Here is a 13,917-nt window from a genome sequence, read left to right as displayed (position 1 = left end):
ATATATAAATGGGAAGTCATTTGTTAAAGTTTCTTGTGTTGTGAAATTAATTTGTATTTGTATAGCTGGCTCTAGTGCTGTATTTTCTTCTGGATTGAGTTTTCATTTCAATTATTATTAATCGTGGTGTCCTTTATTTATTAAAACTTTTTATAAATTATGATATGTAGTAATATTTAAATGGAAATTCATCTCCCAGTGTATTTTAGCTTCAGTTACTCATTCTGTTATACTTAATTCTGGAATGAGACAGCATTCAGAATCCCCTCTGTTCCTACTTTCTGTTTTTATAGCTTTAAGTGCTGAGAAATCGCATTCACATAGTAAGTAAATGGCAGCAACTGGAATTTTGTTGAGTCCTGTCATGCAATTATTTGAACTCCATTCAAGTTAGCATGTCAAAAATTACATGATTATCTGTCATCAGATAATTTTAAGATTTTATTTATTTGACACAGAGAGCGAGCGTTATTAGCAAGGGGAACAGCAGACAGAGGGAGAAGCAGGCCTCCCACCGAGCAGGGAGCCCCATGTGTAGTTCAATCCCAGGACCCTGGATCATGACCTGAGCTAGAGGCAGACGCTCAACTCACTGAGCCACCCAGGCGCCCCAGTCACAAATTCTTTCTAACGATCAGCTGACAAAGACCACCCATTTTGTGTAAAGATTTGTTACCCAGTTATTGGCTTTATAGCATCAGAGGGTATTGTGGAACAGAACTCATTCCATGCTTTGCTGTACGTATGAGCAGTTCAGGGACTGGCTCCCAGGCGGTCAATCATTGTAGAGCTAGGGTGGAAACACGGCTCACTTACAGGATCTCTGAGAATCCCGCTGTGCAGTTTGTAGAATTGCAGCTCTTTCAGAAATAATAGCTCTTTTAGACATTCTCGCAAAAAGAATAAAAGCTCAGTTGGCATGTAATTTATTTCATAATCTGGGGACCAAGAGTCTCCAGTGACACACTGTCCCTAGAAGATACAGGACCTACGCTGTGGGCAAGGAAAACACACAGTAGAAAGTGGCACACCCGGGGCGCCTGGGTGGCTCAGTGGGTTAAGCCGCTGCCTTCGGCTCAGGTCATGATCTCAGGGTCCTGGGATCGAGTCCCGCGTCGGGCTCTCTACTCAGCAGGGAGCCTGCTTCCTCCTCTCTCTCTCTGCCTGCCTCTCTGCCTACTTGTAATCTCTCTCTGTCAAATAAATAAATAAATCTTTAAAAAAAAATAAGTTATAAAAAAAAAAAAGAAAGAAAGTGGCACACCCAGTTTTATCGGTCTCAACCTACAGCAGTAATTCTCACAATAATGTTATCTATTTGTGGGTGCCTGGGTGGCTCAGTGGGTTAAGCCTCTGCCTTCGGCTCAGAGTCCTGGGATGGAGTCCCACATCGGGCTCTTTGCTTGGCAGGGAGCCTGCTTCCTCCTCTCTCTCTCTCTCTCTCTGCCTGTATCTCTGCCTACTTGTGATCTCTCTCTGTCAAATAAATAAGTAAAAGCTTTTTAAAAATTATCTGTGTATGTGAGGATGCTTAAAAAGCTACAAGGAACTGAATTCCACGCTAACAGGTATAGGCAGGAGATGCTTAATTTCGTATCACAGGAGGTCTGGAGGTGCATTGACTGAGTAATGCCATCAGGGACCCATACTCTTCCCATTCTTCTGCTTTGCTTGCTTGTGGCCTCTTGGCAGAGAGGCAGGCAGAGAGAGGGAGATGTAGGCTCCCTGCCAAGCAGAGAGCCCGACGCAGGCCTTGATCCCAGGACCCTGAGATCATGGCCCCAGCCGAAGACAGATGCTTAACCTGCTGAGCCACCCAGGCACCCTAAAGCAGTGCAGTTCTATGTAATTCCATGGTAACTTTGTTCCTTGTTTTTCTTTTTAGTTGATAGTTGTATAGTGTCTGAATTCTGAATAGCACATCCTTGAAGAAATGAATGGTGCCCTATGGTTGAGAATCAGTTTTTTTTAAATCCAAAAGAATTAAGATATGGGGGACGCCTGGGTGGCTCAGTTGGTTAAGCAGCTGCCTTCGGCTCAGGTCATGATCCCAGCGTCCTGGGATCGAGTCCCACATCGGGCTCCTTGCCCCGCAGGGAGCCTGCTTCTCCCTCTGACTCTGCCTGCCTCTCTGTCTGCCTATGCTCACTTTCACTCGCGCTCTCTCTCTGACAAATAAATAAAATCTTAAAAAAAAAAAAAAAAAGAATTAAGATATGGGACATTGAATAAACCATGCATACTGTAATAATACTTAAATTACATTTGCTCCAAAGGGACCAGATCTAGAAGTTTCCATTTTAAATTTTTATGATTTAGAAAATGATTTGCCGTGCCTGGGTGGCTCAGTGGGTTAAAGCCTCTGTCTTCAGTTCAAGGTCATGATCTCAGGGTCCTGGGATCAAGCCCCACATTGGGCTCACTGCTCGGCAGGGAGCCTGTGTCCTCTTCTCTCTCTCTCTCTGCCTGCCTCTCTGCCTACTTGGGATCTCTGTCTGTCAAATAAATAATAAATAAAATCTTAAAAAGGGGGCGGGGGCGCCTGGGTGGCTCAGTGGGTTAAAGCCTCTGCCTTCAGTTTGGGTCATGATCCCAGGGTCCTGGGATCGAGCCCTGCATTGGGCTTTCTGCTCAGCAGGGAGCCTGCTTCCTCCTCTCTCTCTCTGCCTGCCTCTGCCTAATTGTGATCTCTCTCTGTCAAATAAATAAATAAAATCTTTAAAAAAAAAAAAAAAAGAAGAAGAAGAAGAAAGAAAGAAAGAAAATGGTTTGAGGAGTTTTCCAAAATGAAAGTCTTGGGTAAGATAACCCAAAAAACCTATCTGCATCCCTTGTTATCTCCCCATGCCGTCACTAGGGGAGGGCTGAATATTTGTGACGCTTTCAAATCAAAATTCTGGGCTTGCATGAAACCTCTCTCATTTGAATACTGTTGCAGTTATTTGCCTTTGGAATCCCACAAACCGCTGTTTGTTGTTACAGCCTAGAAGAAGTCCAGAGTACTCTCCTGAACAAAGAGATGGACTGCCTTAGAATGGCTGAGGAAGTCGAGCGAACCCGGACTTTGGAATCTAAAGCGTTCCAAGAGAAGGAGCAACTGAGGTCAAAGCTGGAAGAGCTGTATGAGGAAAAGGAGAGAATATTCCAGGTGCATTTGTGTGTTGCTCGTTTTCATATGCTCAGGGCATGCCCGGGAGGGGGCGTCCGTGGTTGAGTCGCTTGGGCGCGCGCTGGGATCACTGACCGGGAGAGCCGGGAACCTGGGCCCCCTGGCGCCCTGTGCTCTGGGGAGGCCCAAAACAATGTGATTGTAAAAGCAGAATTAAGAGCAGCTCATTTTCCCCCTCCCTGGATTGATTTGCCTGCAGGAGATGGAAATGTTAAGGAAGCAGGTGGAGTGTCTTGCTGAGGAGAACGGGAAGTTGGTCGGTCACCAAAACCTGCATCAGAAGATTCAGTACGTGGTGCGGCTGAAGAAGGAGAACGTCCGGCTCGCCGAGGTAAGCTCTGACAGGCCTGAAAGAGACTCAGCCTGGTCTTAGAATGATTGTTTCACTAGAGTTCAGTGTCCTCATCAAATCGCATTTATGCTTCCTTCGGGGAATTTACTGAATTTAAAAAAAAAACCAGTCATTATTCCAAGCCTAATTCAGTCCGTTGTCAGACTGCTACATAATCAGGTTCTTGTGTAATGTTATAAGTAGTTTACAAATTGAAAGCTGTAGTCTTAATTTTTAATATAAGCTTAATGAATGCGAAGAATAACTTCCTGTAAGCATTTGAGTCTTAATTTTTTTTCTTTTCTTTTTTCCTTTTTTTTTTTTAAATTTACTTCTTAGGAGACAGAAAAGTTGCGTGCTGAAAATGTGTTTTTAAAAGAAAAGAAAAGGAATGAATCTTAAGGATCTTGGGCAACGACCTACCTAGGCATCACCTTTCTGGAGACTTTCCTCTTGCAAAAGTAAGCCCTACCCCAGCGCATTTAACAGCTGAATCAAGGAGTGTAATTACTAAATGAGTATGTGGCTTTGGGGGCTGACCTTCAAGTTTCCGATGCGTGTTCTGCGTCCGTCCTCACCGTATGCAGTCGGCAGTCTGCTGTTGCAAAGTTACCATCCCATTTCAAAGCTTTCAATCAACTAAATACTGGGGAAACCTTTTGCCATTTTAAAATAAAAAGCCATAGTTAAGATTTACAGTGGTTGTTGGCCAGGTTATTTTTTCCTTAGATATACTCACCAGAATCTTCGAGTCTTGTAGTGGAAGCTCTAATGGTATGTGGTGACTTCAAAACTTGCCATGATGTTAATCCTGTTGCGTAGCATATAGGATAGGCAAATTTGTTAATATAGATTATTTTTGTATTCTTAACTTTTTAAGTATTCTCCTGAGCATTTTTTATGACTGTAAATATGGGCATTTTTCAAAATGTAATAAAATCTCTTAAAAATTAACCATTTAATGAAGTGCTTTATTCTCACTTGGGAGCACCAGATTAAAGACATGTCCTTTCACCATGGACTTAATGAGTACCTATTACCTGCCCTGGCCATCCGCGAACACAGCAAACAAACCCTCCTGCCCTCAAGGAACTCCTAGTGTGTCATCACTTCATTCCTTTTCATTGCGAATCATATCCTGTTGTGTGGAGATGCCGCGTTTACTGAGATTTGAGCTTGTTGGCAATTTGGAGCTCTTATGAATAACGCTGCTGTAAATATTTGTGTACCCGTCTTGCTGGAGACCTGTGTTTTCTGTGGCTTGAGCAGACAGCCAGGAGTGGAATTGCTGGTTCAGCTTGTCTAATTTTTTTTTTTTTAAGATTTTATTTATTTTACAGAGAGAAATCACAAGTAGATGGAGAGGCAGGCAGAGAGAGAGAGAGGGAAGCAGGTTCCCCGCTGAGCGGAGAGCCCGATGTGGGACTCGATCCCAGGACCCTGAGATCATGACCTGAGCCGAAGGCAGCGGCTTAACCCACTGAGCCACCCAGGCGCCCTCAACTTGTCTAATTTTTATTTAAGACCCTGGCTCCCCTCTGCAGAGGCCCTGTTTGCTTGCACCGCGCACTCCCACCAGTAGGGGGCTCAGTTTGTCCGCATCCTCCTCAGCTCCTGTTCCGCCAGATGTTTTACTGGGGCCATCCCGGTGCTTGCTCTTGGCCCAACGCTGACATTCTCCTAAGGCCTAATGATACTGAGCATTCTTTATAAAATAGACTTCTACGCTCAGCAGTAAAAAGAGGCAAAATGGATGAAGCTCAACAAAGAAAAAAGTGAAAGGTGCCAGACCCCAAAGACCACATACTGAGTGATTCCATCTATATGAAATGTCCAGGAAGGGCAGATCATAGAGAGAGGAGCTTGTGGCTGGGGATGGGGGCGACTGACTGGATGGGCACGATGGGAACGTTTTCGATGTGGTGAAAATGCGCTGGCTTGTGATGATTGCACACATGTAGCTAAAAATTAAACTTCAAAATGGCTTCATTTTATGGGTTGTCATTTATACCTCCCTAAAGCTGAGGAAAAACAATTTTAAAAATTAACGCACAGTTGAATTCCCAAAGAGTATCAGTTAATCCCTAAGAGCCAGAAACAAACAAAAAAAGGATCTAAAAATCAGTGTAGGGGGCACCTGGTGGGCCTGACGGTGGAGCATGGGACTCTTGGGCTCAGGTTTATGAGTTCAAGCCCCATGTTGGGGGTAGAGATTACTTAAAAATAAAATTCTTAATAAAAAGAATAAAATTCAGCATAAGGTGGAAAAGAGAAACTGCGATCACTCTGGAGGTGGGAGAAGGTTGGAATACTGAAGCTGGTACTGAAGAGGCTCGGGTCTTACCCACCTATGGGGATCTCTAGGGGCTGCTGGAGCAAATGACCAGAAATTGGGAGGCTAAAAACAAACATTCTCTCATCGCTTCTGGAGGCCAGAAGTCCAGAACCAAGGTGGAAGGCTATTCTCTCCGAGGGCTCCAGGGAATGTCTGTCTCGTAGCTTGCGGTACTGATATAAGTCCTTGAAACGTATCTTTTCGGGGGGACACAATTCAACCTATAAACTGCAGTTATCAGGGCTATCCAGGCTTTAACTTGAGCCGCAAAACCACCCCGTGAGAGAGAGTGGCGAAGAAGGACTTCTCACGAAAACTTCCTGAATGGGAAAAAAAAATGCTCAACAGTTCACTGTGAAATCATGCTAAACAAAAAAGCCCCATACAGATTACATAAACTATTTTTTAACGTGTGCTGTATATAAAACTATGCCTAGACAGAAAGTACTCTAATAATGATCTCCCTGGAGAGAGGAAGTAGTCCTTGATACCCTCCAACATTTCTCTTCGAAAGACATGTACTACTTTTTACACACACACATTTTAAACATTTAAGTGCACAGGAAATGGGAAATCAGGTCAGCCCCAGTTATCTGAGCGAGTGGTTATGGGCGATTTACTCTCTTTTTTAAATCCTTCGAGGATTGCGCATCCATCTGGGCCTTCTGATTTGTCAGAGGCCCTCCCCGGACCCGCCTCCCCGCGGAGTGCCGAGGTCTCCAGCGCCCTCTGCCGAGGCGTCTTTCCACTTTGCGTCTCCCGAACCGGAAGGTGCCGGTGAATCCCCTGGGGCTCTTGTTGAAATGCACATTCTGATCAACGGGTCTTGGGCGGGCCCGGGACTCCGCACTTTTAACCAATTCCTGGGGAAAGCGGATGCTGGCCCACACCCAGTGGCAAAGACTGACACTGCCGGGGCCCGGAGTGTTGTTCTACAGCAGCAACCACAGCGGCTTCCGACCGCAGCCACGGACAGCTCCCGGGTCAACCTACGAAGACCAACGGCCGCCGCACGGAGGCCCCCGGGGCTCGGCCCCGCCCCTCCGAGGCCCTCGCCGCGCCCGGAATTTGGCTCCCTGCTCACGTGGGCGCCGCGTCACGTGAGGCCGCCGCCCAATCGCGGCGCGCGTTCGGTCCCGCTGGTGGCGGGCGCGGGGAGAGGTGGCGGCGGGCACCATGGCCGAGGGGCCGCAGTCCCCCGGCGGCGCCGTGTGCCCGACCGCCTACCCCGACGCCCCCGCGGAATTCCCCCCTCACCTCCAGGCCGGCGCGATGCGGCGCCGCTTCTGGGGAGTGTTCAACTGCCTGTGCGCCGGCGCGTTCGGGGCCCTGGCCGCCGCCTCCGCCAAGCTGGCCTTCGGCAGCGAGGTCGAGCCCGGGTCGCCTCTGCGGCCGGCGGGCGGGTGGGCGCGGGCGGAGGAGGGGCGCTGCAGGGCCTGCGAGGCTCCGGGGAGGGGGTTGGATTGGGGTTGGGGGCGCAGGGCGAAGCCTCACGCCAGCAGGTCTGTTCGCCCGGTCCGCAGCGGGGCGCTGCAGTCAGCTGGGGGGCGGGAGAGCATCCCTGCATTCCAAACCCGTCAAATCCTCGTCCAGTGTAGGCGGTAAGAGACCTGAGCCTCTTCCCTACCAGGGACCTGCAGTCTGTCCTCCGACTGGACTAGTTCGCGTTCCTACATCCACTCTCTGCCTCTCATTTTAAGTCCCTTGTGCCTGAACATTTCTCTCCACGTGACTCTTAGGTGAGAAGCCCGTTGCCCATCTCTTTGCTCCGTAATTAACAAGTTTGTTGCTTTTTTTTTTTTAAGATTTTTTATTTATTTGTTAGAGAAAGAGAGAGAGCGCGCAAGCACAGGCAGACAGAGTGGCAGGCTAGAGGCAGAGGGAGAAGCAGGCTCCCCGCCGAGCAAGGAGCCCGATGTGGGACTCGATCCCAGGACGCTGGGATCATGACCGGAGCTGAAGGCAGCCGCCCAACCAACTGAGCCACCCTGGCGTCCCTTAACAAGTGTTTTGACCGGTATACCCCGCTGCCAGGAAAACTGGGAGTTTGGGATACGTAGGCATGAGAGGACAGAGGAGCATTCTGGACACCACCTTCCTCAACCTACCGCTTTCCTGAGAACCCCTAAACTGCCTCCCCACGTCTGCGGTAGTGGACCTCTGTCCCTCCCATCCTGAATGGTAGACCAGTGTCTGCTGCTGGAGGGGTTTCTCTGCCCCAGCGCCCCAGGGTTAGGTCCTGACCTGGACAGTGGACAGACTGGCCCATGCCCGCCAGCCTGTGTAGGGCAGAACCACCATGCTTGAGGTTAGTGTCCTGTTGGGTATAATTCCGGAAGCCCAAAGGGGATGAGTACCTGGACTAGGATGAGGTTTCCTAGTCTGTTTCGTTGTGCTCCAGGTCTCAATAACTACCTCAGCAGGTTGCCCTAGTGCATAACGAGGCTTTTGTGAAAATTCTGCAGGCACACGCTTTCCTTTTTTTTCTTTTTTTTTTTTAAGATTTTATTTACTTGACACATGGAGAGAGATCACAAGTAGGCAGAGCAGCGGAGAGAGGGAGAGGGGGAAGCAGGCTCCCTGCTGAGCAGAAAGCCTGATGCCTTGCAGGGCCTGATCCCAGAACCCCGGGATCACTACCAGAGCTGAAGGCAGACACTGAACGGACTGAGCCACTCAGGCGTCCCAAGACATCCTTTCCTTAGGACACTAATAGAGTCAACAGCTAGAAAACTGCTACAAGAAATAAGAGTATGAGGGTCACCTGGGTGGCTCAGTAAGTAGAGCATGCACTGCTTGGTCTTGGGGTTGTGAGTTCCGAGTCCCACGTTGGGTGTAGAGATTACTCAAAAATAAAATCATTTTTAAAAAGCAAGAAACAATAATATGATATTAAGATGAGCACCCCAGAGGAGGCAGCTCTGTCTGCAAGCAGGTTTTGGTGTTTTTTTTTTTGGTTTTTATATTTTATCCATTCATTTGACCGAGATCACAAATAGAGAGGCAGGCAAAGAGAGAGGGAGAAGCAGGCTTCCCACTGAGCAGCGAGCCCGATGTGGGGCTCGATTCCAGGACCCCGAGAGTATAACCCAAGCCGAAGGCAGAGGCTTAACCCCCTGAGCCACGCAGGCGCCCCTGTTTTCTAATCGAAAACCAAGCAAGGGGTCTGCATGTTCTTTGTGCAGGAGGCTTAAGATCCTTTCCTTTCCAGGCTCTCACCTTTAAAAAAGGCTGCAAGGACTCAAAGTGATGTCTGGGATCGCTAGTTGAGTAGCGGGGGTTTTCCCTGAGCAGGGCTGTGTCCTGGTTAAGAGCATGGAGCCACTGCCTGGTTTTCAATCCTGGAGGCTTCCACGGGCTAGAGGCACTTGAGGCAAGTTACTAATGCCTTAGGTTCCTTATCTGTAAAGCGAAGTTAAGGAATAAATGAGAATGCACTTAAGACACTGGCCACAGGGCCTGGCCCAGAGTGAAAGCTCCCGAATGCCCAGAAGGACTGGCCTGAGTGTCCTGTAGCCTGCACGGGGTGGGGGTGGGGGGCATGGTGAATTCATGCTTTATCTGATGCCGGGAAGTGAGGACTCTGCCCCCCGATTTGCTCTCACTATATATGGACTAATAACTGCTTGCCCTCTGCTCCAGTCCCCAACACCAGCAAGGGACTTGTATTCAAAACAAAGTACTGGTTACCGATTAGCTTTTTGCTCTGCCCCAGGGCACCTGGCTGGCAAGACGGCCAGGTAAGCCTCAGTTTATTTCAGCTATAAAATGGGTGCGCTGAGCCCAGCGTTAGGTGGAGTGCTGTGCAGGAAAGCTCTGAGGACCACCTACCCTGGCCATGGCAGGATCTCAGCAGGGCCCAGCTGCGCGTAATCAGGCCCCTGGGAGTGCTGTGAGGGGGGCCGAAGGTCCGCTGTGGCTGGGCGTGGCCGCAGTGACACTTTATCCCGCAGGTGAACATGGCCTTCTGCATCTTAGGCGTCATCATGATGGCGACCACCAATTCTCTGATGTGGACGTTCTTTAGCCGGGGCCTCAGTTTCTCCATGTCTTCGGCCATTGCGTCCGTCACGGTGACATTTTCAAACATCCTCAGCTCGGTGAGTAGCCTTGGGGGTGTAGTCCCCCTGTCCCAAAGCTGGGTTCCGGGGAAGTTGGGGGAACTCCCGCCCTCCTAGACAGGAGCCAACTTGAGTTTGGGCGGTGGCTTGACCCCTGATGGCTGCTCCTCCCATCTCAAACCCTGGCCGAATTCTCCAGCTAGCTGGGTACGAAGTCTAACTTTTTAAAAAGGCCTCCCTGCGTGCGGCCCTTCCAGGCTGCAGCCCTCATTCTCAAGTCTCGGCCGCCTTGGGCAAACGGATGCGTAGGGCCCTGTGAACTTGAGCATGATATGGGGAGGGTAGACGCTCTTTCCTCTGATAGCCTGAGGTCAGCCAGGTGGGTCTGAGCCCCATCGGTCCTGCCGTTGAGGGAGGGAGGACTTGGCCTGCCGGTTTAGATCATCAAACACCCGGCGCCAGCTCTGTGCTGGGCCTTAGCGGCTGGCCTCTTGCTGGTCTTTCTTGTGCACTTGGCTCCGGGGCTGGGGCTGGGAGGAGGGCACCCTCCCCCGCCCCCGCGGGGGAGCCAACCATGTATAGTGACTTGTGAAAGGTGACAGCTGGGCTCAAGCCCCCAACTTCCAGCTCCAGACCTTTCCTCCTGCCCCAGGAGGGCATTCGGCCCCAGGGGGAGTGAGGCGGTGCCTACTCACCACGGTCAAGTCCTGCGGGCACATGTGGCCGTGACCTCACCACGGTCTCTGTCTCACAGGCCTTCCTGGGTTTTGTGTTGTATGGAGAGTGCCAGGAGGTCTTGTGGTGGGGAGGCGTGTTCCTCATCCTCTGCGGACTCAGCCTGATCCACAGGAAGCTGCCCCCCAGCGGGAAGGCCACCGCTGAACGCAAGCAGCAGTAACAGCAGGTGCCGGGGGGACCCGCCAGAGAGACAGCACAGCGGCCCGGGTGCGGGATGGTGTGTGGGGACCACCTCCCGGGCCTTCTGACCATTGGCCAGGTGGAGATGTTCCTGAGGGAAATGGGCCCCTGACCCAGCAGGCTCGAGGGTGGCCCGCCGCAGCTTCTGGAAGGGGAAGGACAGGCGCACGCGTGTTCGGCCTGAAGCCTTCTCGATACACATGGGTGGTGCTTTCAATGCTCACAACCCTGACCCCCACCCCAGTGCCCCGTGGCAGACGCTGGAGACCCCAGGGTCGGTCTGTGGGGTGTTGGGCCTCGAGACCGCGCTGTAATTGCAATCCTGTGGCCGGACGGAGGGCCGGCAGGTGACACTGGCGTGCGTTCCCGGGGAGCTTTCCGACACCTCCGCGCGGCTGGACCGGGGTACCTGCGTCATGCTTCTGCAGTTCAGCGAGGGAAGGGAAGCTGGATTAATAAATCTTTTGGTTTGTAAGTGAAAAGTAGCCGGTGTGGAATCTTAATGCTTTCTTATGCGCCCTCCCCTTTTCTTTCTTTTCCTGATATTTTGGAATAAGAGGAAGCAACCTGGGTGAGCCTCAGCCATTGGAGTTGGGAGCTGCCCTCGCCCCCTGGACCCTGGGGCTCAGCTGCCCGCCCAGCTCGAGCTCGAGCACATGGTCCCTTCCTGATGCCACCCAGGCTGGATAGCGCTCTTCAGTTTCAGCAGCATCTGCTCGTTTTGTTGGTGCACCAAGAGGAAGGCCTGACCTCACTTTGGGGACCTAGTTTTGTTTTACTTGGTGGGAAGGGAAGCCGGCTCAGAGGCTGCTCTTGCCTCCTCATTCTCCCTGTAACCCACTCTGCCCTTTGATTGTTTTTCTCGGATCCCTGTGACTTTATCGTATCTGACGCAGTGTGAGTGTAATTCCTAGTCCCAAGTGGTCTGTATGCTGCTTGTTCCCTCGTGTGGAGCTTCAGGTTCGTTGTGTGGGGTGGGGAGGCTTCCCCGGGATGTCCCAGGGCCCTCACAGCTCTCTCCAAGGCTGCCTGCCTCCATGTCCCTTTCAGACACTCCCTGCAGGGGGAGGGACTTGGTGGCCAGGAGGCAGTGGGGGAGGGGGAGGGACAAGGGACATGTCCAGGCTGCCCCTCCTCTCCGCCCAGGGGAGGCCCTGTAGGCCCTCCTCAGCCCTGCTTGGCCCTCTAGGACTCATCGGACAGCTGACAGATGAGCTTCCAAAAACCGTCCTGTGGCTCCTAATGAGTGGGATCCGGCCTTAGTGCACCTCTCCAGCCTTCACACCCCCGCTCACCACGCTTGAGTTACCCCCCACACTTGTATCTCAACAGTTCTCGAGTCTAGCGTGTCCAATCCCACCTCCGTGCTTGTTTTTTTTTTTTTTTTTTTTTTCAGGAATAGGAAAGCCCATCCTAAGAGTCATAGGCGTCCTTAAGGGGCCCCTGAATAGCCAAAACAATCTTGAGAAAGAAAAACAGTGTCCGAGGACTTACCCACCCTGATTCCAAACCTTACTGCAAAGCTACATAATGAAAACGGTATAGTACCAACATCTAGACATGAACCAGGGGTACGGAGTCGAGAACCCAAGCCCCTTGAGAAGGGCATCGAGACCCTTCAGTGGGAAAGGGCAGTCCTTTGGCAGCTGGTGCTGGAGAAACTGGATATCTGTATGCAAAAGAATGAAGTTGGACCCTTTCGTCATATAGAAAATGGAACTCAAAATGAATGGAAGACCTAAAATTAAGATTTATTTATTTATTTATTTGTCAGAGAGAGGAAGAGAGAGAGAGGGCAAGCAGGCAGAGTGGCAGGCAGAGGCAGAGGGAGAAGCAGGCTCCGCACTGAGCAGGGAGCCCAATTCAGGATTTGATCCCAGGACCCTGGGATCATGACCTGAGCCAAAGGCAGTGGCTTCACTGACTGAGCCACCCAGGCATCCCTTGAAGACCTAAAATTATAAGAACTAAAACTACGAGCTCTTAGAAGAAAACCCAGGAAAAAAAAAAAAGAAGAAGAAGAAGAAGAAAACCCAGGAAAAGCTTCATGACTTTGGGTTTGGCAATGATTTTTTTGACACCTAAGGCACAGGCAGCACAAAAGAGAAATAAATTGGACCTCATCAAAATTGAGAATTTTTGTACCTCACAGGACACCATCAAGAGAGTGACTACAGGGGCGCCTGGGTGGCTCAGTGGGTTAAGCATCGGTCTTCAGCTCAGGTCATGATCTCAGGGTCCTGGGATTGAGCCCCGCATTGGGCTCTCTGCTCAGCATGGAACCTGTTTCCCCTTCTCTCTCTGTCTGCCTCTCTGCCTACTTGTGATCTCTCTCTCTGTCAAATAAATAAAACCTTTGAAAAAAAAATAATAAAATCCACTCTTGGAAAAAAAAAAAGAGTGAACACATAACCTACAGAATGTGAGATATTTTGCAAATTATAGATCTGAAAAGGGATTAATATCCAGAATATATAAAGAACTTTTACAATTCGTCAACAACAACAAAAAAATTCAACTTCAAAGCAGGCAAAGGACATGAACACACATTTCTCCAAAGAAGATACATAGATAGCCAAGAAGCCCATGGAAGGGGTTTCTTGGCCATCTGTGTATGATCAAGTCTCTAGTCACCATGAAAATGCCAATCTAAACCACAATGAGATAGCGTCTCATGCCGATTAGGAAGGCTACAAACCACAAAAGATGACAAGTCTTGGTGAGAGTGGAGAATGTGGAGCCCTTGTGCATTGCTGGTGGGAATGTAAAATGGTACCATGGTGGGGGATAGTTTGGCAGATGCACAAAAAGAATTGAAAGCAGAGACTTACACAGATACTTGTGTTCATAATATGTTAATTACAATGACCAGAAGGTGGAAACATTCTGGATAAACAATGTGGTAATATACATACAATAGGCTGTTCAGCTATAAAAAGGAATGAAGGTCTAACACACTGGGCTGCAGAGATGAACCTTGTAAAGCCTGCTAAGCTAAATAAGCCAGACACCAAGTGACAAATATTGTCTGATCCCACTTACATGAGAGGCCAAGGAGAGGCAAATTTACAGAGACAGAGAGTAGGAAGGGGGTTGCTCTGGG

At 49.9% G+C, this 13,917-nt stretch overlaps 2 protein-coding genes across 5 annotated transcripts in view; both read left to right on the top strand.

The window, feature by feature from the left end:
* KIF15 (kinesin family member 15) overlaps positions 1 to 4,454 on the top strand; it is a 71,939-nt gene extending 67,485 nt beyond the window's left edge. For all 3 annotated transcript variants that reach the window (XR_014304593.1, XM_082705769.1, XM_082705770.1), the window contains 3 exons: positions 2,983 to 3,148; positions 3,369 to 3,500; positions 3,840 to 4,454. Coding sequence is in view for 2 of the 3 variants with exons in the window: in XM_082705769.1 (XP_082561895.1) it covers positions 2,983 to 3,148; positions 3,369 to 3,500; positions 3,840 to 3,902 (361 nt within the window). In the remaining variant the exon portion in view is untranslated. The remainder of the gene's footprint in view (positions 1 to 2,982; positions 3,149 to 3,368; positions 3,501 to 3,839) is intronic.
* A 2,169-nt stretch (positions 4,455 to 6,623) lies between these two features.
* On the top strand, positions 6,624 to 11,296 carry TMEM42 (transmembrane protein 42). 2 transcript variants are annotated; one of them, XM_082683726.1, is made up of 3 exons: positions 6,624 to 7,203; positions 9,814 to 9,935; positions 10,651 to 11,296. In XM_082683726.1, the coding sequence occupies exons 1-3, from the start codon at positions 6,639 to 6,641 to the stop codon at positions 10,792 to 10,794; spliced, it is 831 nt and encodes a 276-aa protein (XP_082539852.1). In that variant the 5' UTR covers positions 6,624 to 6,638; the 3' UTR covers positions 10,795 to 11,296. The 2 variants fall into 2 exon arrangements, with proteins under 2 accessions (XP_082539852.1, XP_082539853.1); XM_082683727.1 differs by having other exon boundaries at positions 6,949 to 7,203; positions 9,789 to 9,935.
* Positions 11,297 to 13,917: the final 2,621 nt, after the last annotated feature.

The sequence above is a fragment of the Mustela nivalis genome (assembly GCF_964662115.1).
Source record: "Mustela nivalis genome assembly, chromosome: 1".
NCBI classification, from domain to species: Eukaryota; Metazoa; Chordata; class Mammalia; order Carnivora; family Mustelidae; genus Mustela; species Mustela nivalis.
This window is presented reverse-complemented; position numbering and strand designations above follow the sequence as displayed.